A 24,090-nucleotide genomic window follows, 5' to 3' on the forward strand; every position below is an offset into this window, starting at 1 on the left:
AGACAGACACAGACGTACGTTCAGACAGGTCAGCTTACGTTCATCAGCGGCCCGAGGGGCCCGGGAGGCCCGGCGGTGCAGTGCAGCAGTAAGCTGTGAACGGCCAGGATCAGGGGCTCTAGAGCTCTGATCTGGGAGCAGGAAATCAGAGACACACCGCGGTCACGCTACGACCAGTTAGAGCAGGGTGGCCGACCCGCGGCTCGTGTGTTGTCATGCGGCTCTCATTTGATACAGTGAAAGACAGACAGTAGGAAGTGGGAGCAAAATATGCAGCGACTGGAATCGAACCCCCGTCGCTGTACAGGGGAAGGTTTACATAAGTCGCCTGCTAAACCCGTTGAACTATACACGAATCCGGTGACCGGTTTGTGTGTGCCGCCATCTTGCGGCGGCACCATTGCTGCGGTGGCAGGTGTCAATCAATTCATGATGCTGTTATTGTAACGGTTACAATGTAACCTGACGCTCTACACAGCATCAGGAATAGCTGGATTGATGATGTTAGACAGTGGCCTCCCATAAATAATGAAGGTATCTTAAATTAATGCTGATGTTAATTTATAAATAATGATTTGTTTGAGCGATAAGCGGGAAAGAATAGAGGAATAGGGAGATAAGGGAGTATATGATTAAACGCTGTAATATAGCATACGTTACGTGTGCTGACGTTAGCAGCGCGAAATTTAATCATTATGGAAAGGCTACGTGATTAAAAAAACAACAACAACACCTGTTTATGTTTTGTTTTATTTTAGGTATCCAAGAATATTTTATTGATCGCCTGGCGTACGATGACCAAAAAAAACGCAATTACAGGTCTCCCAATCTTCAGATAAAACTAGTTTGTTGAGGAAAAAATATTAAGTCTATTTGTAGCTGCAGAGGAAAAAAATAATCTCACGAGGAAAACAAAAATATTGCTCATGCCTCGGAGCCTCTTCAGCATAATACAGCAGTCAAAAAAAGAAAAGAAAAGTAAGAGTAATACAAAACATGTACTGTATGTTGTACTATTATACTAATTTATTGAAACACATGGCGAGTCAAACATTTACCAAAGCAGCTGCCAAACGCTCCTAAACAAGGTAGTAAAACGTGGGTTGTGCAGAACTGCGGCAGTAAATCCTCATCGGAGCTCCACTCTTTGATAGGAATTTCATATGAACCCAAACCGTTAATAATCATTATTTTCTCCATATACCGCTCCCTGGCTTCCTTGTTTAAGGTATCCCGGTAAATTCCAGTTCCTTTCCAGCAGTTTAACATCTTTTTTTTTGCGTTCCGTCTGTTCACTTGGTGAAACAGAAAAGTAGTTTTGAAAGTCCCTCCCGTCTTCATTCACTATCAAAACAAACGCACGTGACCGGGACAGGAGTTTTCCGATGATACAAATGCATTAAGAGAGACTGGCAGGGAGCTGACATATATAATGTCCGCTCCCTATAATCTATTATATGTAATATAATAGATCCATGGGAGCGCAGGAGCAGAGCCGCCACCGCAGTAATGGCGGCCGCTCGAGTTCCGGTTTTTGCTGGATTCGTGTATACGGGCGCTCGTGTTTGTGACGGAAATAACTTGGAGGGGAAAAAAAATCCACTCTCAAAATGGCAGGGAAAAAATGCACGGCCAAACAAAAATATGAAGATGAACATAAGATGTTTTTAACAGAGTGGGAGATTTTAATATATATAATATAAATTAAATATTAATATTTAAGCAATACATCATGACAGGCCGTGGTATACGCTCATTATATCACAGCTGAGGGGCGTTCTGGGCCTGATGCGAAGCGGAGGGACAAAAAACCCCATAGCTGTGATATAATGAGCGTATATCACAGCCTGAAGTGATGTACTGTATTGCTTTTATAAAACGGTTACCAATAATGTAAATATGAAAGAGGAATACACAATCTATTCTATGCAGTTTTTAATAAATCAGAAATACATATTATCCGGTAAAAATAGCCCCACTGTGGAAAACAATAGTCCCATCTCTCCACATTTAGCTCCGCGTGTCGTCTTTTGCTCGTCTTTTTTCATGGAGACAGGCACTCGTCAATCCATCCATCCATCGTTAGCTCTCCGCGGAGATCAAGGTTTACCGTCAACATCCCTAATTAATTGTTAACGAAAATAAAAAGTAAACTTTAACACCAGCTACTTTTTGCTACCTGCTGTAACCGTCAAAAAATATGTAACAATTGGTTGTTGTCATGGATACATTGTTGCTTTCCTGACGCGGAATGATCTGCTGTGATAAGGCTGTAGAATAGAAGCCGTGGTATAAGCTCATTATACCACAGTTAACAACCAATCAGATTGCAGGATTATACCTTTCCGTTTTATAATGGTATCTTTTTTATTTTTATGTCTCTGAGAGAGCAGGGATTAGGGCTGGGCGATATATCGAGATTTTAATATATATCGATATATTTTCAAACACGATATGGTACGAGACAATATCGTTTATATCGATTTTTGATTTTTTTTTTTTTTATGATTTTGATATAGCTTATTTTGTGACAAATTGGCTTGAATGTTTTATTTGAGATTTGCACAAATGTTTTGTTATTTGCACAACTGTCAACCTCAGTGGAAAAGTCTGCCTGTTACTGTCTACATTGTATTAATTGCACAGTGTATTTTAATTTAATTGTTATGCAGGAAAGGGATATTTGTTTTATTTTATTCAAGAAGCATTTTTATTCTATATATGCAGGCAGTTTATTTTTATTTCATTTGTTTTATACATTTTGATATTGTGCAGACCTCTGTTAATAAAGGAACCTGTGTGACATTTGGCACGAGGCTTTGTATTAAAACTGACTGTTTTTTTAAGGGTTTGCCTCAGAAAAAAATGAAGCTAACAGAGATGCTAACAGAGATGCTAACAGAGATGCTATGCTATAATGCTTTGGGGGAAACCCCAATTATGGCACAGAAAAAATATTGATATATATCGAGTATCGCCATTCAGCTAGAAAATATCCAGATATGACTTTTGGTCCATATCGCCCAGCCCTAGCAGGGATTATGGGGAAGTTGATGTGTGCATGTGGACGATGTGGCTCTTTGCATTAACACAGTAACCAATTGTGGCTCTTAGCCTCTGACTGGCTGGCCACCCCTGAGTTAGAGGATGGGGGGGGGGGGGGGGGTCGGCCCAGGCTGCGGTTAGTCGCATCGGTCGGACGGTGACACCAGAGGAACATCAGCTGTTACTCGAGCTGAGACTCTTTAAATCGGGAGGAGGGGCCAGAGAAACGTCCCTCACCTTCAGATCCAGGTACTGCAGGTCCTTCTTCAGCTGCAGGTAGGTGTCGTCGGCCTGGAAGGGACAAACACAACCGTCGGCTTCTCTTTACAGGAGATATGACGCGTCTGCACCGACATGCATCACAACAACCACACGGGTGAAGCCGCTCTGCAGCAGTACCACTCCTGACCACACGGGGGCGCCGCAGGACTACAACCAGCCTCCAGAGCCGGCTTCAGGAAACCTCTGAGTGGCGTCCGGCTCTCCTCATAAAGTCGAGGTTTGCTGCCCCCGTGTGGTCAGTGGTGACATTACTACATAACGTTGCTTTAAGAAGACCGATTTATTTGTTCCTTTTCAGGAACAGCAGCGAGAAACATGTAAAACCCTCAAATTTAACTGGTTTCTGCATCGATTTGCTGCAAAACAGGACTTGACTTGATCAAATGTGGTTCACGTCATGACATCACAAGGTAACATAGCATCAACTAACATCGCAGGTCGGCATAAGCTAAGCTAACATCGCTAACTTGCAATAACCTAGCTAAGGTGGGCGTGTCCCACCCATTGGAGGGGATCCGGTTTGGGAACCTCAGGATTTCATCTCTGCTTTTTGCAGATGATGTTGTCCTGTTGGCTTCATTGGACCTGGACCTAGGGCTGGGCGATATATTGAAATTTTAATATATATCGATATATTTTCAAACGCGATATTGTACGAGACAATATCGTTTATATCGATTAAAAAAAAAAAAAAAAAAAATTATGATTTTGATATAGCTTATTTTGTGACAAATTGACTTGACTGTTTTATTTGAGATTTGCACAAATGTTTTTTTATTTGCACAACTGTCGACCTCAGTGGAAAAGTCTGCCTGTTACTGTCTACATTGTATTAATTGTACAGTGCATTTTAATTTGCAGGAAAGGGATATTTGTTTTATTTTATTCAAGAAGCATTTTTATTCTATATATGCAGGCAGTTTATTTGTATTTCATTTGTTTTATACATTTTGATATTGTGCAGACCTTTGTTAATAAAGCCTGAGTGACATTTGGCACGAGGCTTTGTATTAAAACTGACTGTTTTTTTAAGGGTTTGCCTCAGAAAAAAATGAAGCTAACAGAGATGCTAACAGAGATGCTAACAGAGATGCTAACAGAGATGCTATGCTATAATGCTTTGGGGGAAACCCCAATTATGGCACAGAAAAAATATCGATATATATCGAGTATCGCCATTCAGTTAGAAAATATGGAGATATGACTTTTGGTCCATATCGCCCAGCCCTACCTGGACCTTCAGCATGTGCTGGGACCCTGACCTTAAAGATGTTTTTATCTACTCGAATCGTAAGCATCGAGACCCTTATGTAGCTTCTGACCCGTTTACATGCAACTGTTTAATTAAGTCTGATTCTTGGTAACTTAGAGACTCAGTTTCAGTCCAGTTCCTAACCTGGTTGGAAAGAACCTGTTAAAGAGTGTTTGATGGGTTTTTCCACGACAGCATCCGACCATCAAACTCTGCTGAGGTGACAGGTTGAATATTCTCCCTAGACGAGTCCCGATCGGTCGAGCCAGGAATTAGTTTCTCAGTTGAAAACCGGATCATGGGGAGATCTGATCACATCCGAGGAAGAATGGGAAGATACTGTAAACTACAGTGGAAAACAACAAATTCACACAGCTGGCGTGAATTTTTTATAGATTTTTTATAACACCTGCTCAGAAGAGACACCTGGGAAGTGGAAGAAGTTGTTGGAGGATGTGTGGTTCAGATTTAGCTAACCATTATCATTTATTTTGGGATTGTCCAAAACTTCTGTCTTATTGGTATGAAATTCTTGATTGTTTGGAACACATATTTCAAATTACTGTACAATTTGATGTCAAAATAATGTATTTTGGTACCATGGCATTGCATACTCAAGCGAAAGCAGATAAATACCTAATGAAGATGTTGTTGATTGGAACGAAGAAGGCCATAACAAGGAAGTTGTTACAACCCAATGCACCGACAATGGAAGACTGGCAAAAAACTGTTCAAGAAATCTATACTATGGAGAAATTTACATTTGCTCTAAGGCTACAATCAGAGACATTTGAGAGATGGAGCTACAAATGGACAGGATACATAGGAGCACGGAGACCTGAACTGGTATTTTGTGCATGACTTGAAGTACCAGATTTTTGACTTTCAGAAATTGGAGAGGAAGTGTGACATCCATTGTTCCTATGTTCATGTTATATTTTGCATATTACAAAATGGAAGGGATAGTAACAGAGGGAAATAAGTAAGACAAACTGTACATATCTGTTTGCCTTGCTGTGAAAGTATGGTTGTGTTAAAGCTATTCTGTATGTATCTCTCAGAAAAATAAAATGATTAAAAAAAAGAAAATCGGATCATGTTTACGGCAAATTGAAGCAGAAAACCAGTTAACTTCAAAGGGGTTCACATACTTTCTGTTTCCACTGCGAGTCTTGCGCTACAGCAGACTCATGGGGGAACAAGGTCTTGTTCAGGTTCATGTCAGATGAGCCCAGAAGCAGAACATCCTCCAGACCGGACCGAGCGACACACGGAGGCATGGGATGGTCGGGACAAAACATGCCGTCAGTAGAAGCAGGACATGGAGACGATCAGCCAGACGATCAGCCAGACGACCAGCCAGACGATCAGCCAGACGACCAGCCAGACGACCAGCCAGACGATCAGCCAGACGACCAGCCAGACGATCAGCCAGACGATCAGCCAGACGATCAGCCAGACGACCAGCCAGACGATCAGCCAGACGATCAGCCAGACGATCAGCCAGCAGCAGGAGGCGGCGAGGAGGCGGTGGACGGGTCTCTGCGGGCGCTCGCTCACCGTCACGGAGGAGCTGGTGGACGTCGCCGCTAAAATACCCACTCTCAGCCGTCTGGGTTTAGTTTGTGTTTTTGGGGGGAGGGATGGGTGGTGTGGACTAAAAAATGTATCACCATAATTTATGGCATTTATCCCGATAACGATAAAAAAATACCAATACGAAAAACGTCATCAACGGGAATTTATCTTTCTTTCTTTCTTTCTTGCTCATATCTTTCTTTCTTTCTTTCTTTCTTTCTTTCTTGCTCATATCTTTCTTTCTTTCTTTCTTTCTTTCTTTCTGGCTCATATCTTTCTTTCTTTCTTTCTTTCTTTCTTTCTTTCTTTCTTTCTTTCTTTCTTTCTTTCTTTCTTTCTTTCTTTCTTTCTTTCTTTCTTTCTTTCTTTCTTTCTTTCTTTCTTTCTTTCTTTCTTTTTCTTTTTTTCAGGCTCATATCTTTCTTTCTTTCTTTCTGGCTCATTTCTTTCTTTTAGGCTCCTTCCTTCCTTCCTTCCTTCCTTCCTTCCTTCCTTCCTTCCTTCCTTCCTTCCTTCCTTCCTTCCTTCACGTACATCGTGTGTCGATTTAACTCAGAACCATAATTCAGGCTTCACACACAAAAACATCATCAACGGGAATTTATCGTTTTTACCGTGAAATGACAAATTCTTACCATGGGGAATTTTTTTGACGGTTTATCGTGAACGGTAAAATATCGCCCATTCCTAGTTGATGGTTTGGTCTGGAATACTGACTGAGAACATACATCAGAGTATCATCTGCATATAAACTGATGTGTATCAACACCAGGTGACGCTGATCTGTAGAATTAAAAGAGTCAGACGTCCTCATACGGAGCCTTGTGGTGCTCCTCCCTGTTTCCATGGAAACCGTCCAGTGACGTGCGGTCAGAGGAGGCTGTGCCTCCCCTGCCATCATGGAAAGAAAGAAGTGTAAAATGAAAAAAAATATTTTTTTTAAACATATCTATCTGCGCTGTGGTTGTGTTAAGAGTTAAAGCTGTCAGTAGTGCCCGTTGTCATTTGAATGGTGATGCATCTGCTGAGAGATTGCGTCAATCACAGCGTCTGTTTTGCATTGTGATGGGCAGGGCCCGGTTTAATGATCTTTCATCGGGGCCCGGTGCTGAGTTGTTTTGCCACTGGGAGGTTTTAAACATAACCAGTTAACTGCTGCCATTCAAATGGTGAATACGTTGCTCTGGAGGGTTCATATGCTTGTAAATCTGACTGATGAAGTCAGTGCCTCCCCATCCATGAATCTCACCGCACGTCACTGAAACTGTCCATCCCAGACACCTCGGTGATGTCTCCTCTGTTCAAGGATCATGCTTGGATTGTTTTTGTTTTTGTTGTTTTGTCAGCCCTAGTCCTGGTCCAGGTTTCATTCCATCCTCATTAGAATAAAGTAAATGGGACTTTTTAGTTTGCATTTTCCACACGGACCCAACCCCAACCAACGGATGAATTATCGTCACATGACGTAGTCCCTGGCGACCCTGCTCCACCTTTAGTGGCGACCTCCACCAGCTCCGGTACGATGAGGGGCAGACGGGCGGTGTGCCCCCACCTGGGTGTTACAAAGGCCCCCGAGGTCGTGGTGGGACGCCGGGGCCGGGTCGGCGCTGAGGAGGGGGCTGGTGTTGGAGTACAGCTGGTTTTGGTGGGGGGGCTCTTTGGGGCCGCCGAGCCGCTGGAGCTGGGCTAGCGTTAGCTGGCGTACGGCGGCCATCTTGGCCTGGTGGCGGCGCAGCTGAATGAGCAGCAGCGTTAGCTCCTCGGGCTGCCGGGGAACCACAGGAGGTTCAATCAAGAGGACCCGCCCCCCTTAGTTACCGTTGCTAAGGCTGTGGAAACCGCTTCCTAAGACGTCTTAGAGCAGGGGTCGGCAACCCACGGCTTTAGAGCCGCATGCGGCTCTTTAGCGCCGCCCTAGTGGCTCCCTGGAGCGTTTTCAGAAATGTTTGACCTTTTTTTTCCTTTCTTATTTTTTTTCTTTCTTTTTTCTTTTTTTTCTCTCCTTTTTTCCTTTTTTTCTCTTTTTTCCTTTCCTTTTTAATCTCAACATTTTGACTTTTTTCTCTAAATTTTGACTTTTTTCTCGACATTTCGACTTTTTTCTCGACATTTTGACTTTTTTCTCCACATTTCGACTTTTTTCTCGAAGTGCATAATAAAAAAAAATCTCCCCCCAGTTATAACTAGTATAGAAACATGCAGCATGTGTTTCTTCATTCTAAGGCTGATACAAGACTTTTCATTTTTTGCGGCTCCAGACATATTTGTTTTTTGTGTTTTTGGTCCAATATGGATCTAAAACATTTTGGGTTACTGACCCCTGTCTTAGAGTAAATATTGACTTTCATCAGTGAATATAGTAGGGCTGGGCGATATATCGAGATTTTAATATATATATAGACATATTTTCAAACGCGATATGGTACGAGACAATATCGTTTATATCGATATAGCTTCTTTTTTTTTAATGATTTTGATATAGCTTATTTTGTGACAAATTGACTTGAATGTTTTATTTGAGATTTGCACAAATGTTTTGTTATTTGCACAACTGTCAACCTCAGTGGAAAAGTCTGCCTGTTACTGTCTACATTGTATTAATTACAGTGTATTTTAATTTAATTGTTATGCAGGAAAGGGATATTTGTTTCATTTTATTCAAGAAGCATTTTTATTCTATATATGCAGGCAGTTTATTTTTATTTCATTTGTTTTATACATTTTGATATTGTGCAGACCTCTGTTAATAAAGGAACCTGTGTAACATTTGGCACGAGGCTTTGTATTAAAACTGACTGTTTTTTTAAGGGTTTGCCTCAGAAAAAAATGAAGCTAACAGAGATGCTAACAGAGATGCTAACAGAGATGCTAACAGAGATGCTATGCTATAATGCTTTCGGGGAAAGCCCAATTATGAAAAAATATGGATATATATCGAGTATCGCCATTCAGCTAGAAAATATCGAGATATGAGTGTTGGTCCATATCGCTCAGCCCTAGAATATAGTAAATATCAAAACACAAAACGGAAAACTTTCATCAAGGATCCTTCAAAATAACTGTAAAAACGTCAGAGTAGTCTGCGTTTGGGGGCGGGGCTGGAGTTTTGGACCGGTACGTTCTGTACCGGTGGTGATGGTTGTGGACGGGAGCGGCAGAAGAACCGGACACGGCTAGCCAGGCTAGCCAGGAGCTTCTTGGGAGGTAATAACTGCTTTAAAAGTCTAAACAGCAACAAAACACAACGATTTCAACTAAAGTGAAGAAACCTGTTAGTTTGTTCACGGTGAAAGAAAGAAAACATCAAATGTTGAGACATTTAACGATCCCTAATCCCACTGATCAGCACCGTAATAGTCTCTGGTCTCTGCAAAAGAGCATGGGAGCTTTCTGAGCCGTGATCCTGCTATATCCTCCTGAGACCCGGGCTTTTGTTTGATGTGCATTTTTTATGTCTCCTTACTTTTTGGGATCAGTAGAACCTAATTTTTGTTGAAATTACATTTTTGCTTTCTATGTGCTGTTGAACTATGTCAAATCCAATGGCCTCACATGAGGACAATGGGTTTATTTTCTCTCTATTTCCCTTTCTTGGTCCTGCCCTGCACCCTTGCACATCCTGGTCAGGTTCTAATAATAACTAGAAAATTTCTGGAAATTTTGATATGGGCATGCCCTACCGCCCATTCGTCCCCTCTTGCTGCTTTGGTTTGGGGCTGTAGTGGTTGTGTTTAGGGTGGTTCTATGTCAGTTTGAGGTGTTTTTACGCTTGTATTTCATTCATTCCTGTGCTCCCAATAGTTATTAATGGGGCGCGCTTTTTGGCATCTAGCGTTGCCACGGTAACGCTTTTGACTGAGAATAGTAATGCCCATCGAGGCAAGACGGAGACGCATCTAACGATGTATGCCGTGCATGGGTGCATGTTCCGGTTCAGGCTACGTTAACGGATAGGGGTTTTTTTTTCACCATGGTAAAAAACCCCATCCGAATGAATGGGGCCACTTGGCCTGGATTTTGACATAAAATTTCCTTAAATCACAGCTTCATGAAATTTGAGTATGTTGAAGTCCACAGCGTGCCGAGTCAGGGGACATTTGTACGATGTCTCTACGATAACGTGTTGCCTAGCAACAAGCGTCCAAATTCAACGGGAAAAAAAAATTAAAAATCAAAGGTCAATATCGCAAAAACTGTAATAATTGGCATAATGAGGTTGTACGTTCGTTATTGCCAATCGGGCCGAGTGTTTGAAAGTTTGAACGATGTCTCTACGATAAAGTTCGGCCGAGCAATAAGCGTCCAAATTTTCGCCTTTTTTTTTGCTTTTTGGCAACTAGCGTTGCCACGGTAACCCCTATTACTGAGAAAAGTAATGCCCATCGAGGCACGATGGAGACGCATCCAACGATGTATGACATGCATGGGTGCACGTTGCGGTTCGGGCCGTATTAACGGACGAAAAAAGAGTGCGGAATAAGAATAATAAGAAAAGGGAAACCTTTTCTGTATACCATTATATCGCCTTCATTTTCATGTTTTTCCTCATTTTTTCGGGCGTGTTTTATTTTTTGGGGATTTTTTTTTTCCACATCAGAGCGGGGTCATGCTGTACACCCGCTGGTGTGACGTGGGACTTTTGCGACTTTAGCTTGTTAGCAAAATGCTAGCAACAATGCCCTTTGGGCCATTCTGGACGATTGCAATATGGTCATGCCACTACTTGGCATGCCCATAAAAATATGATACGTTTTATTTGCAATATACTCAGCATTTTGAATGAAATAAAGTGCTACAGAGTAAAAACATGGGTATTAGGTTATATCTCTATATCATTTATATTTATATATAATTTTCAATTATTTATTTCCTATTACAAGGAAATAAAAACTTGCTCCACTGGCAGATTATTCTACTTATTTCTAGTGAAAATGTGCTTTAAACAAATGAAAATCTAAAAACAAGTATTTTAAGTGTAATGGGACTTATTTTGACTAGAAATTGGACATTTGGGCAAGAAATAAAGACAAATGTTCTTGGAAAGAATTTACGTGTTTGCAGTGAAGATAGACCTGATGTCCTCAAACGAGTACTTCATGTTTACAGACGTTGTAGCTTGCTAATATTACTCAAATATATCAAAAAAGCATGCCATGTGAAGCTGCAGACGTTATTGTGCATAAATATACTAGTTTCAATGATAAAATTAGGTTAGGATGTTTACCTTGTCCATATTTCTGTCGGGAGCTGCCATAGAAGACTTTCATTGAGATCCCAGCCATCTTGTTTTTTCCCAAGTTAGTGTAATTTCATTATGAGACCACTAGATGGTGCAGACGGGGGTCCCGGATGAGGACAATGGGTCAATGTTTGTACAAATGAAGTATCATGGCGCAGAACTATGGAGGATTTTTTGTGCCAAAATTAAATAAATAAATACATAATTAATTAATTAAAATGGGAATGAAATATTTCATTAATTAATTAAATGTGTCATTAATTAATTAAAATACAATTCATTTGAAGTACAAATATATATTTAATATTTCAGCATTTAATTAATTAATGACACATTTAATTAATGATTTCGTGTTGTGTGTGAATCATGAAATGTAAAACTGCATTTAATTAATTAATGACACATTTAATTAATGATTAATTAATTAATTAAATGCTGAAATAATAAATATATATTTTTACTTAAAATGAATTGTATTTTAATTAATTAATGACATATTTCATTCTAATTTTAATTAATTAATGACACATTTAATAATTAATGATATATTTAATTCCCATTTTAATTAATTAATGATGTATTTATTAATTTAATTTTGGCACAAAAAAATCCTCCATACAGAACAGCAGAAATGGAATGTCCTCATATGAGAACGCAGGGTCTCAGGAGGCTAAAATACTATTATATAAATAATAATAATATTTAAATAATACATTTAAACCATGTCTGTGTTTTCTGTGAATAAAATGCGAGTTTATGAATTTATCTGTAGATCCGTCTCAGTTTTTATTCTTACAGCCTCACGACCTTTTAGGAAACGTTCGTCTTAAATGAAAACCAGCGATGGTAAAACATGGTGGGTGTGGGTGAAAACCCACCGTTTTGCCGTGCAGGCTGGGCGCGCTGACGGTGTGTGTGATGTAGCCGGACGGCGGCATGGAGCGTCTCTCGATGGTGGCGGCCTGTAAGAGACGGAAACTCGTGTTTACGGCCGTTACGAGGATCATTCATGTCCTCGTCTTCATCACGGAGGACAATTATTACAGATGTGATGAAGAAAACTGATATTACAGCAGAACAGCAGCTCAACAACCCGAGGAAAGACCTGTTCATGGAAACAATGGAGCTTGGAAATAAAATAAAAAAATAAAATTTCTGAGGGCAAGTGTGTGTGTGTGTGTGTGTCTGTTTATATGAATATATGTATGTGTGTGTGTGTATGTGTGTATCTACAGTATATCTGTGTGTGTGTTAGGGATGGGCGGTATGGACTAAAAAATGTATCACGATAATTTCTGGCATTTATCCCGATAACGATTAAAATGACAATAAAAAAACCAATTCAACTCCACCTTTGTAAATATAAATCTATTAGATCAGCCATGTTTGAATGTAGAAATTGTAGAAATTTAAGCTGAAATGTCCAACATTTTCTCTAAAGAAAAGTTCATTTAGTTCAGGAGTTTTCAAAACTACTGGGATTAAAGTTCACCAGGCAAAATTGTAATGATGGAAAAAAAAAAAAAAAAAAAAAAAAAAAATGAATAAAAAAAAAAAAAAAAATCGATTTTTAGGAATTAATATGAGAATTGATTTAGAATCAGAAAATCGATTTTTTCAACACAGGGAAAAACCTGATGATGATGGTGAGGGTGTCCTACCTTCAGCATCTGGGACTTGGTCCTGCGGGGCGACACGGTGAAGGGGGCGTCCAGCAGGGCCCCGGCCCCCCCGGTCCCCCCGGGCCGCACCGTCACCCGCCCGGCCGGCGTGTGCGGCCTCCGCGTGGGCGACAGGGTGCGGCTGCTCCCCGGCGGCGGGACGTCGGCGGACGACGGCGGCACCGACACGCAGCGGGGGGGGCCCCCCTCGGACCGGGGGGGCCCCGTGGACGGGGGCCGGGGCCCGAACGGGTACTCGGGGGCCGGCGTGTAGAGCGGCGCCGTGGGGCTGCCGTGGCGGAACTGGTGGCGCTGCTGCCACTCGTAGAGCTGCCAGACCGGGCCGGCCCCCCCCGGGCCCCCCGGGCCCCCCGGGCCGCCCTGGTCCGGCCCCAGACGGAAGTGGCTCAGCCGGTCCTGGGCGTACTTGTACTCGCCCAGGCGGCCGGGGGGCGGGCTCTGGCGGAGGGGTCTGGGCAGGGTCTGGTAGGCGTCCAGGGTGGTGTAGCGGTGCTGGGTGGGGGGGGTCCGGCGGGGCAGGGTGTTCTCCCTGGAGGGGGGACTGTGGGGGGGGGGGGGGGCAGAAGAAACAACAGTTTTAGTAAAACGTATCATCGTCCTAACGGGACCCGGGTCCGTTCCTCCAGGCACTAAAGAGCCGCATGCGGCTCTTTAGTGCCGCCCTAGTGGCTCCTGAAGCTTTTTCAAAAACGTTTGACCTTTTTTTTCCTTTTATTCTTCTTTTTTTCCTTTTTTTTTCTTTTTCTTCTTTTTTTCTTCCTTTTTCCTTTCCTTTTTAATCTCGACATTTAGATTTTTTTCTCGAAATTTTGACTTTTTTCCCGACATTTTGACTTTTTTCTCAACATTTCGACTTTTTTCTCAAAGTGCTCCTGGAGCTTTTTCAAAAACGTTTGACCTTTTTTTTTCCTTTTTTTCTTCTTTTTTTCCTTTCCTTTTTAATCTCGACATTTAGATTTTTTTCTAGAAATTTTGACTTTTTTCTCGACATTTTGACTTTTTCTCGAGATTGTAGTTCAACATTAATCTCGACATTTTGACTTTTTTCTCGAAATTTTGACTTTTTTCTCAACATTTCGACTTTTTTCTCAACATTTCGACTTTTTTCTCAAAGTGCATAATGAAAAAAATTATCTCCCCCCAGTTCTAACTAATATAGAAACATGCAGCATGTGTTGTCTTCATTCTAAGGCTGATACAAGACTTTTAATTTTTTGCGGCTCCAGACATATTTGTTTTTTGTGTTTTTGGTCCAATATGGCTCTAAAACATTTTGGGTTGCCGACCCCTGGACTAGACAGTAAAGTTGCTTTGGTCAATGAGAATTCTGACAACCGTATTTTCGCGATCATACGGCGCGCCGTGTGGAAAGGCACTCAGTTATGTGTGCCATTTCTGTATTTAACACACACACACGGCGCACCGAACAAAAAGGCGCCGTCTACACACACAAATGGCGCGCCGCCTTACAACAACACACACAAGCATACAAGTGTGCATATTTAAAAATAAAGCGGGAGCAAAACTGAGTTTGATTGTGCTTTAGTTAAAGGAGCTTGAGGCTCCTTTTAAGAAATGAGACTCTCTAGCGCCACCGTTCACCACGACGGCCGTCGGGGGTACTGCAGCCAACAGTGAAGCCGGTGTCGGTGCTTTTTTTTCCCACCTGCTTTTTTTTCCCGGCTCCCCGTACGTGATGACGTTCCGTCTTGTGATTGGCTTTTGAACGTACGTGATGACGTTCCGTCTTGTGATTGGCTTTTGACCGTCATAATACATTATATAAATATAATTTAAAAAATGTAACGTCAACTAAGCGTTCTGATAATTCCTTGTATATGTTTCTTCTCCCTTTTACCTCCACTATGATCTGCTGCTTCTGACTTTACAGAAGTGTATGTCTCTATATGTTCTCATTGTTGAATCTGTAAATGTCTAAGCAAAATAGTCATAATACATTATATAAATATAATTTAAAAAATGTAACGTCAACTAAGCGCTCACTGATTAATCCGCAATTGTCAAAAAAGACGTTTTGAATGTGAAGACATGGTGAAAAACTACCTTCCTAGTTTAACATGGCAAAAAAATACCATCGCGGGGAAAAAATGCACACTTCCGGGGAAAATATTGCAGCCCGATACAATCTGGTACCCACACCGGCACGGGAGAACGGGGAGAACGTGCATGCAGCGTCATGTGACGTCACATCCACAGGACAGCGCGGGAAATTCGGGACCGAATTGCAGCACATTTTGCAGCACACAGCCTGTTCAAGGCAACGGAGAGATACACTAGAGGAATCATTCTTTTGGGTTTGGAACGCTTCATCTGACATTATTACTAGAAAACTTAAAACGTTTACGAATTGTTTTCATAAATCCTGCCTCAAGCTCCTTTAAGTTTTTGTGAGAAGATGCTGCTTATTATAAGGTACGTCTCCAACTGAGGAGAATCCGGGATATGCAGAATGTGCATTTATTTTTTCATCTATCAGTTTTATTCAACTTTCTAGGCCCCACTGGCCACATTTTGTTATTGTCTTTCACGCTGTCATATATAATTTGTGATGTTGTCAAGGAATGTCTGTGTTTTTCTTCAATAAATGGAGGTTTTTCAATAATGTTTGAAATTTTTTTCTTCTTTTTTTCTCTTTTTTATTTGCTTGTTTTCTTCTTTTTTTCCTTTTTTTTCTTACTTTTTCCTTTTTTTTTCTCGACATTTCGACTTTTTTCTCGAGATTTTACTTCAACATTAATCTTGACATTTCGACTTTTTTCTCAACATTTCGACTTTTATCTCGAAATTTTGACTAATAAAGTAAAAATCAGAGCTAAACGGGGAGCCGGGGACGTACCCTCGGTGCTCGGCCTTCTGGACCTGCACCCACTGCTCCACCTGGTCCAGGGTGCTCCTCCTCCACTCCATCCGGTCGGGGCCGGCCGGCTCCGGGACCCTCTGGTAGGTTCCGGCCGCGATGCCGTTGGGCTCCAGGATGGGGGACGGCGTGGACACCAGGCCGTTCCTGGTGGGGAGGGTGGAGGCGGGCCGGGACGGGGCCCGGGACACCGGCGCCGAGGCCGAGGCGTGCTCCCCCGAGGGCGGGGGGGCGGCGGGGTTGGAGGGCTGGGACGTGCGGGGGTCGTTCTCCGACGGCTCCGTCAGGCAGCTGCACAGCTCCTCCGGGTCCCGGTGCAGCGGCTCCAGCAGGACCTCGTGGACCGGTCTGGTCTGGAGGTGGTTGGTCTGGGGGACGGCCTGCTGCACCAGCCGCAACGAGTCTGCGGGTCTGGGGGACACAAGACCTGGTTAGTGGTCGGGCTGGGCGGTATGGATCAACAGTCATATCTCCATATTTTCTAGCTGAATGGCGATACTCGATATATATCCATATTTTTTCTGTGCCATAATCGGGGTTTTTTCTGAGGCAAACCCTTAAAAAAACAGTCAGTTTTAATACAAAGCCTCGTGCCAAATGTCACACAGGTTCCTTTATTAACATTAAACTTTATTTTTTGAAATTTTGACTTGACATTTTGACTTTTTTCTCGAAATTTTGACTATTTCCTCGACATTTCAACTTTTTTCTCAACACTTCGTCTTTTTTCTTGAAATTTTGACTTTTTTTTGCCATTTGCCTTCATTCTAAGGCTTATACAAGACTCTTCATTCTTTGCGGCTCCAGACATATTTGTTTTTGTGTTTTTGGTCCAATATGACTGACCCCTGCTCTAATAGGACCTGGTCCACGTAGCACCCTAGTAGAAACCAGGACTAGACACCAGAGGGCGCTCACGGCCCCCGGCTGGTCGAGGCAGCTGATTTAGCGCCGCCCTAGTGGCTCCAGGAGCTTTTTCAAAAATGTTTGACATTTTTTTCTTCTTTTTTTCCCTTTTTTCCATTTTTTCTCTTTTTTTATTTGCTTTTTTTTCTTATTTTTTTCTTTTTTTTCTTACTTTTTCCTTTTTTTCTCAACATTTCGTCTTTTTTCTTGAAATTTTGACTTGACATTTTGACTTTTTTTTCTCGACATTTCAACTTTTTTCTCAACATTTTGACTTTTTTCTCGAGATTGTACTTCAACATTAATCTCGACATTTTGACTTTTTTCTCGACATTTCTCCTTTTGCCATTTGCCTTCATTCTAAGGCTTATACAAGACTTTTCATTCTTTGCGGCTCCAGACATATTTGTTTTGTTTTTGTGTTGCCGACCGCTGCTCTAATAGGACCTGGTCCACGTAGCACGCTAGTAGAAACCAGGACTAGACACCAGAGGGCGCTCACGGCCCCGGCTGGTGGAGACAGCTGATCAGGTGAGTGTGTGAGTGTGTGTGTGTGTGTGTATATGTGTGTGTGTGTGTGTGTGTGTGTGTGTGTGTGTGTGTGTGTGTGTGTGTGTGTGTGTGAGTGTGTGTGAGTGTGTGTGAGTGTGTGTGAGTGTGTGAGTGTGTGTGTGTGTGTGTGTGTGTGTGTGTGTGTGTGTGTGTGTGTGTGTGTGTGTGTGTGTGTGTGTGTGTGTGTGTGTGTGTGTGTGTGTGTGTGTGTGTGTGTGTGTGTGAGTGTGTGTGTGTGTGTGTGTGTGTGTGTGAGTGTGTGAGTGTGTGTGTGTGTGTGTGTGTGTGTGTGTGTGTGAGTGTGTGTGTGTGAGTGTTTGGTCCCACCTGCCGGCCCTGCCGGCCCGGTCGGCCCGGTCCTGGACCAGCGCGGCCCGGTTCATGGCCCCCAGCCAGCTGCTCATGTCGTCCTGCGTGTCGGCGCTGAAGTAGTACGTCCTCATCCCCGGGTGCTCCGCCTGCGAGCCAATCACAGAGCTCTGAGTGTGGGAGCCCGCGTAGCCGGCCTGTGGGAAGAGAGGGGGCGGAGTCAGCCAGGGGGCGGAGCCAGCCAGGGGGCGGAGCCAGCCAGGGGGCGGAGTCAGCCAGGGGGCGGAGTCATTCGGAGGGGGCGGGGCAACGAGCAGGTTAATGCCATGCTGGGGGCGATGAGGAACCACAGAGAGACCTGGACCTGGTACCTGAATCTTCTAGAGGTGGGTGCAATTCATCGATGTGTCGATGCATCGCGATGCGTCACGTGACGATTTGGAATCGATTAATTAAAAAAAAAAATATATATATATATATATATATATATATATATATATATATATATATATATATATATATATATTTTTTTTTTTTTTAGTTATCCTATCCAGATTCCAGACTGAATAAGCTGCTGAATCATTTCATTTTCAAGAATGCACATTTGTTATTGTTCACTTGAAATATGGCAGATATGTTTACACTAAGTACATATCTAGTTTACTTGAATTAATGAACTCATTAAAACCATTTTCAGTGTTTTCCACCAATAGAGGGCGCTCTCATGCAAGTGCAGCTTTCCCTGGTCAAAGTTAAGGAAGTCAAAGAGCAAATGTTTACATAGTCATAAAATACATTATTTTGTGTCTTTGAAAAATACATGTCAAATGTTCAAAAAACCTTGTTATTTACTTAATGAGTGTTGTTAGAGGAACTGAGTTAATTGATTGGCTATTTATTTACAAATGTAGCCACAGATGAAGACAAAATCAATCTTGTATGGAAAAAAGCATTAAAAATCACAATAATCGAAGAATCGAAGCTCCAATAATCGAAATCGAATCGAATCGTGAGGTACCCTTGTTTGCACACCCCTAGAATCTTCCTGCTGAAGGAACCATCTACATCAGGGGTGTCAAACTCATTTTGCTTAGCGGGCCGGATTTGAGCCATTTTTTTCTCGCTCAAAATAACAAAAACGGTGCGAAATTTTTATTTTCTAATTCTTTTTTTTTTACTATTGTTATCTAATCCAATATCAGTTTAGTTAATTTTAAAGGAAATATGCACTTTGTTTACACTCTAATTATGTAAAATATATTTCTTCAGGATCTTTTCTTGAAATTTCTCGGGTTTTTTTTCAAATTATGTAAAATACTTTTAATATCATTTTACAAAGATAAACAGAAACAAGTATGTTTTTTTTATAGGAAATTTAATTAAAAGCAAAATCTTTCTTATTACATCCGACAGTGTTTCTTTGTGATTTAGAGATTTTTCCAGTACAATTAAGTGTATTTATTTTTAAAAATTGGCACGGATATTTACGCCAGTGTGCCGAAAAAGTCAGCACTTCTTTTTTAACTGTTTTACTTTGTCACTATCCTCGTATTCAAAACTGAAATTCTCCGAATAAATATCTTCTATCATCTTTTTCAGCAGTGATATTTTTCCTGCGAAAATATATAATAGTAGTTAGTTAATAAAAATAAACGACCGTCTACAAAGAAATAAAATCAGGAAATGCATTCTAGAAAACTAAAAAAAAATTAGAAAACTGCTTTATTTGTGGAATAATAATGGATTTGTAGAAGAAATATATTATCGGATATGCTGCGATTCATGGCAATTATTTATGCCTTCCTTTTTAGTGAATTAACATTTGTTTTTTTGCGTTGGAAACTTCTCTCAGGCTGCACATTTGACACCCCTGATCTACAGTTTTGTCGTCTACATTTCTGGCTGCAGCAGGATTTTTATCTAAGAAAGAAATAAAAAAGCTTACGTCGTATAATTAGCACTCAGACATCCGGGAACCGCGAGGAACCAAACTGTCTGGTATTTTCATATAAATGTGTGGAAACTACAAGGAAACACGGTTGTTGCTTGTTGTCAGAATTAGAGATGCACCGATCGATCGGCAACTGATCGGTATCGGCCCGATAATGGCCCTATCGGTTTTGATCGGAGATCAGAAAATAATAGTTCAAAGCCGATCAGATGACGTTTACAACAACAAACCGCCGCCCGCGCTGCGTTCCCAGTTCCCTCATCTCAGACTTAGGTCTCTACAAAACATCAACCCGTACGGCCTCGCCGGGACGGGAGTTTTACAATGTCCGAATACGACAACAAATTTGCAGTTTGCAAGTTAGGTCCAAAGCGGAAACCCCGAGGAATGTTACAAAAGAATTTCAACACAACGAAGCTGATAAGACATTTGAAGTTTTTCACACGAAGGAGGATATCGAGTTGCCAAAGTTGGCTGCTGCTAAGGCAGAGACAGAACAAGAGCAACGGCGCTAACTCCGCTGAACGTAACAGAGACCGATAAATGACAGCAAGAAAAATAAAGAACTACACCATAAGATTTTAATGTATATCGATATATTTTCAAACGCGATATGGTACGAGACAATATCGTTTATATCGATTTAAATTTTTTTTTTTTTTTTTTATGATTTTGATATAGCTTATTTTGTGACAAATTGACTTGAATGTTTTTATTTGAGATTTGCACAAATGTTTTGTTATTTGCACAACTGTCAACCTCAGTGGAAAAGTCTGCCTGTTACTGTCTACATTGTATTAATTGCACAGTGTATTTTAATTTAATTGTTATGCAGGAAAGGGATATTTGTTTTATTTTATTCAAGAAGCATTTTTATTCTATATATGCAGGCAGTTTATTTTTATTTCATTTGTTTTATACATGTTGATATTGTGCAGACCTCTGTTAATAAAGGAACCTGTGTGACATTTGGCACGAGGCTTTGTATTAAAACTGACTGTTTTTTTAAGGGTTTGCCTCAGAAAAAAATGAAGCTAACAGAGATGCTAACAGAGATGCTAACAGAGATGCTATGCTATAATGCTTTGGGGGAAACCCCAATTATGGTACTGAAAAATTATCGATATATATCGAGTATCGTCATTCAGCTAGAAAATATGGAGATATGACTTTTGGTCCATATCGCCCAGCCCTACCATAAGGTAATGAATTGATAGCTTTGATCATCAGCCGCTCTCTGTTGTAGAAGACGTCGGGTTTAGCCGCGTCGTTAGCAGCTTCGATCTGCAGTACGTGCAGCCGCGTCGTAAATATTTCACTGATAAATGACCGTCAGAGTTTTACCAGACTATATACATCTTAAGCCTCATGCAGGACGACAGTCGTGTCAGTCGCTTCACCAGTGACATCTGGAGTTTGAAGAGTTTTGCTTCACTCACAAGAGTTTCCTCACACGTGGCGGATGCTACCGCTAAAGCTTTAGCAAACCTTAATAATTCATAATTAATTTTTATTTTAAGATTTAATTCCTCTTTCCACAGGAAAACTAAGGTTTATAGTTTACAACTTGTATCAACTCTAAGAGTGACATGTCTGCTGTTGTGTGTGTTGGTGACATGTTGTACATAATTATTGCCACAGGAAAGCTTAAGGGTCCGTGGACTTCGCGGCCATCGGTTTTTTGTTTTGAAATGACAAAATAAAAATAGAGATATAATCCAAAATAATCCGTTTCCCATCTTTTGTTTTGCTAATAAAAAACGGAAAACGGAAAATGGATCATTTTTCCGTTATCCGATTTCATTGATGTGTTTGAAAAACGAAATTGGGAATTAAAAACAGCGAAAACTCGTTTCTCTATTTCCTATTCGTTTCCAACGGGGGGGGGCAGTCTGTTAGAGTTCAGTACATGTTATTGATTATTGATTGGACGCTGCAGCTGAACGGACTGTCACAACATCACTGCAGTTTCATGACGGAGTGAAGACAGATTACAGATTAAACTCAGGTTTCACTCCCAGGTTTCATATTTGATTTATTTTCTGTTTCAACATTAAAAAAATCTAAAACTGTTAATTTTCAATCTGATCAACAAAAGAACCAGAAACAACTTTCTTAATTTATTACTGCGCATGTGCAATCCCCCCATTTGTCCAATCCTTGTTTTCAGTATCCTCCAACGAATAGGAAATAGAGAAAAGAGTTTTCCACTCGCTGTTTTAATTCCCAATTTCGATTTTCAAACACATCAATGAAATCGGAAAACGGATAATGGATAATGGATAACGATCCGTTTTCCGTTTTTTATTATCAAAACAAAAGATGGGAAACTGATTACCAGATGACCAAATAGTCGCCCGCGCGCAAATACGCGCCTGTGCTCTAATAGCCGCCGGGGTCCGAGCCCATTTGGCATAATAAACGCCGGTTCAATTAAACGCCCGGGCGACTACCGGTAATAACCTGGTAATAACACTGTATTTGCATTGTATTGTGTACAGTATCGTTCATACTGCTCTGATCAGCTCTGTGTGTCGCCGTTACACAGACAAACTGTCTTTGTATATCAAAGCATGTGAAAGTCACAAAACGCCGCTCCAGCCATAACCGCTCAGCGCTCCAGTAACACTGCACCCCGCTCCGCTCCAAAAATGTTTGCATGCATATATATTAAAATCCCAAAATATCTGTACCGTTTCTGATTGGGTGTGTGCACTGCGAATCATTTTAAGACACAACAAAGAACGCGTACCGCAAAAGTTGTGTCTCGGCGGAGGAACCGACGTCCAGCAAAATGAGAAGAGAAAAAATAGGTTTTCTGAAGAGCAGACAGCGCACACACTGAAGCCTGATTTATGGTTCCGCGTTACACCAACGCAGAGCCTACGACGTAGGGTACGCGGCGACCCGCACCGTACGTGGAAATGCGCTCTTTTTTTCTGCTATTAAAACATGATTTGTAATGTGAATTTGCAAAACTTAAACTACAAATAAAAGTTTTTGACGTGACATCAGAGATTGCGCATGCTCTCTGTGAAAGGATGAGTCAAATCGGGTCGTAGCTGCTTCAACTGTGATTCCTTCACGAGGAGCGACCAGGATTTCAAACACACTTGATTTTATTGCGACCTCACGATTCGTGATCGGGAGCTCGTCGTGAGGTGTTGTGTTGTGTACAGTGTGTACAATTTTAGTTCCAGTGGTACTATGGGGATCTCATATGTTCTTTGTAAGTAATGGTCTGGTGCTACTCATTGCAAAAATAAATTGTAGCCTGGTGCAAATACCCGCCTGGTTCTTATAAACGCCTGGGGTCCAAGTGGATTTAGCATATTAAACGCCCGGGCTGCTAAATGGTCATCTACGGTATTTTGGATTATTTCTCTATTTTTATTTTGTCATTTCAAAACAAAAAACGGATGGGCACGAAGTCCACCTCGTCCATCAGGGAACCCTGCAGGGACGTTATGTTCTGAGGACGGTGTTTGTGTGGGAGGAAGCGGCAGATTCAGCAGACAGCAGAGGTCAGAGGTCAGCGGAGGAGGAGAGGGTTCCCGGCTAAAGCGAGAACCGTTTTCTGGCTCCGACTCGTTCATTCGGTCCCTGAGAAAAACGCCTCCGGAGGAGGAGGAAGCTGCAGACGGATATTTACTGGCAGGGAGTCCAACTACATGTTTTCAACATTCCTCTGTTTATTAAACAAAAATGAGAGAAAAAAATCATGTGGACGAAGCAGAACAACCTGCTTTTATTGAGTTTAGGAGCAGTTTGCTGCACCGACACCAGGACTGGGGATCCATTCAAATGTCAAGAATCGATTTGATTCTTAAGATTCAGAATCGATTATCAGGATTTGATTCAATCCGATTCCGATATTGATTTGGGTTAGTGTTATTAAAACTGTTTTTTGAGCTGTTGCATGAATTATATGACTGTAGTTCTGCAACATATTAATACTAGTATTATATTGAGATTAAACAGCAAGTATTGCAGCTAATGATGCTGTAAGGACCAATCAGCTCCCAGAATGCTGATAGAACTGAAACAGAAACATCGTGTGGGTCAGAATTACCAAACAGATCCAGGGAGGAAACAGAGACGGATGAAATCACTTTTATTTTTTCTCAAATTCCGTTTTTTATTTTTTCCATTTTCCGTGTTTTTGGTTTTTAATTTTTGAGAATTTGATTTTTAGTATTTTATGCAAATGTAACCCCAAGACAGTATATAAAGTAATGAAATATAGACAATTTATGCAATTATAACTGAAAACTTTAATGTTTTCATACTTTTAAATAGATTTAAAGGCAAAAACATGGCACTAGTTATTCTGGTGTCCAACAAAACATTCCTTTTTTGGGCAAAGACAAAAAAATGCCAAAGGTTATTTGTATGAAATAAATAACTAAGAAATTA

The 24,090-nt window shown here is 41.3% G+C and overlaps 1 protein-coding gene across 7 annotated transcripts in view; it reads right to left on the minus strand.

The window, feature by feature from the left end:
• LOC133443678 (pleckstrin homology domain-containing family A member 7-like) overlaps positions 1–24,090 on the minus strand; it is a 191,696-nt gene that overhangs the window by 43,712 nt on the left and 123,894 nt on the right. For 5 of the 7 annotated variants that reach the window (XR_009782678.1, XM_061720810.1, XM_061720811.1 and 2 more), the window contains 5 exons: positions 17,742–17,920; positions 15,936–16,367; positions 13,058–13,619; positions 12,275–12,358; positions 3,283–3,336 (listed from right to left, as the gene is read on the minus strand). Coding sequence is in view for 6 of the 7 variants with exons in the window: in XM_061720810.1 (XP_061576794.1) it covers positions 3,283–3,336; positions 12,275–12,358; positions 13,058–13,619; positions 15,936–16,367; positions 17,742–17,920 (1,311 nt within the window). In the remaining variant the exon portion in view is untranslated. The remainder of the gene's footprint in view (positions 1–3,282; positions 3,337–12,274; positions 12,359–13,057; positions 13,620–15,935; positions 16,368–17,741; positions 17,921–24,090) is intronic. The other 2 variants (XM_061720812.1, XM_061720816.1) reach the window with 1 other exon arrangement.

The sequence above is a fragment of the Cololabis saira genome, chromosome 5, assembly GCF_033807715.1.
Source record: "Cololabis saira isolate AMF1-May2022 chromosome 5, fColSai1.1, whole genome shotgun sequence".
Lineage (NCBI taxonomy): Eukaryota > Metazoa > Chordata > Actinopteri > Beloniformes > Belonidae > Cololabis > Cololabis saira.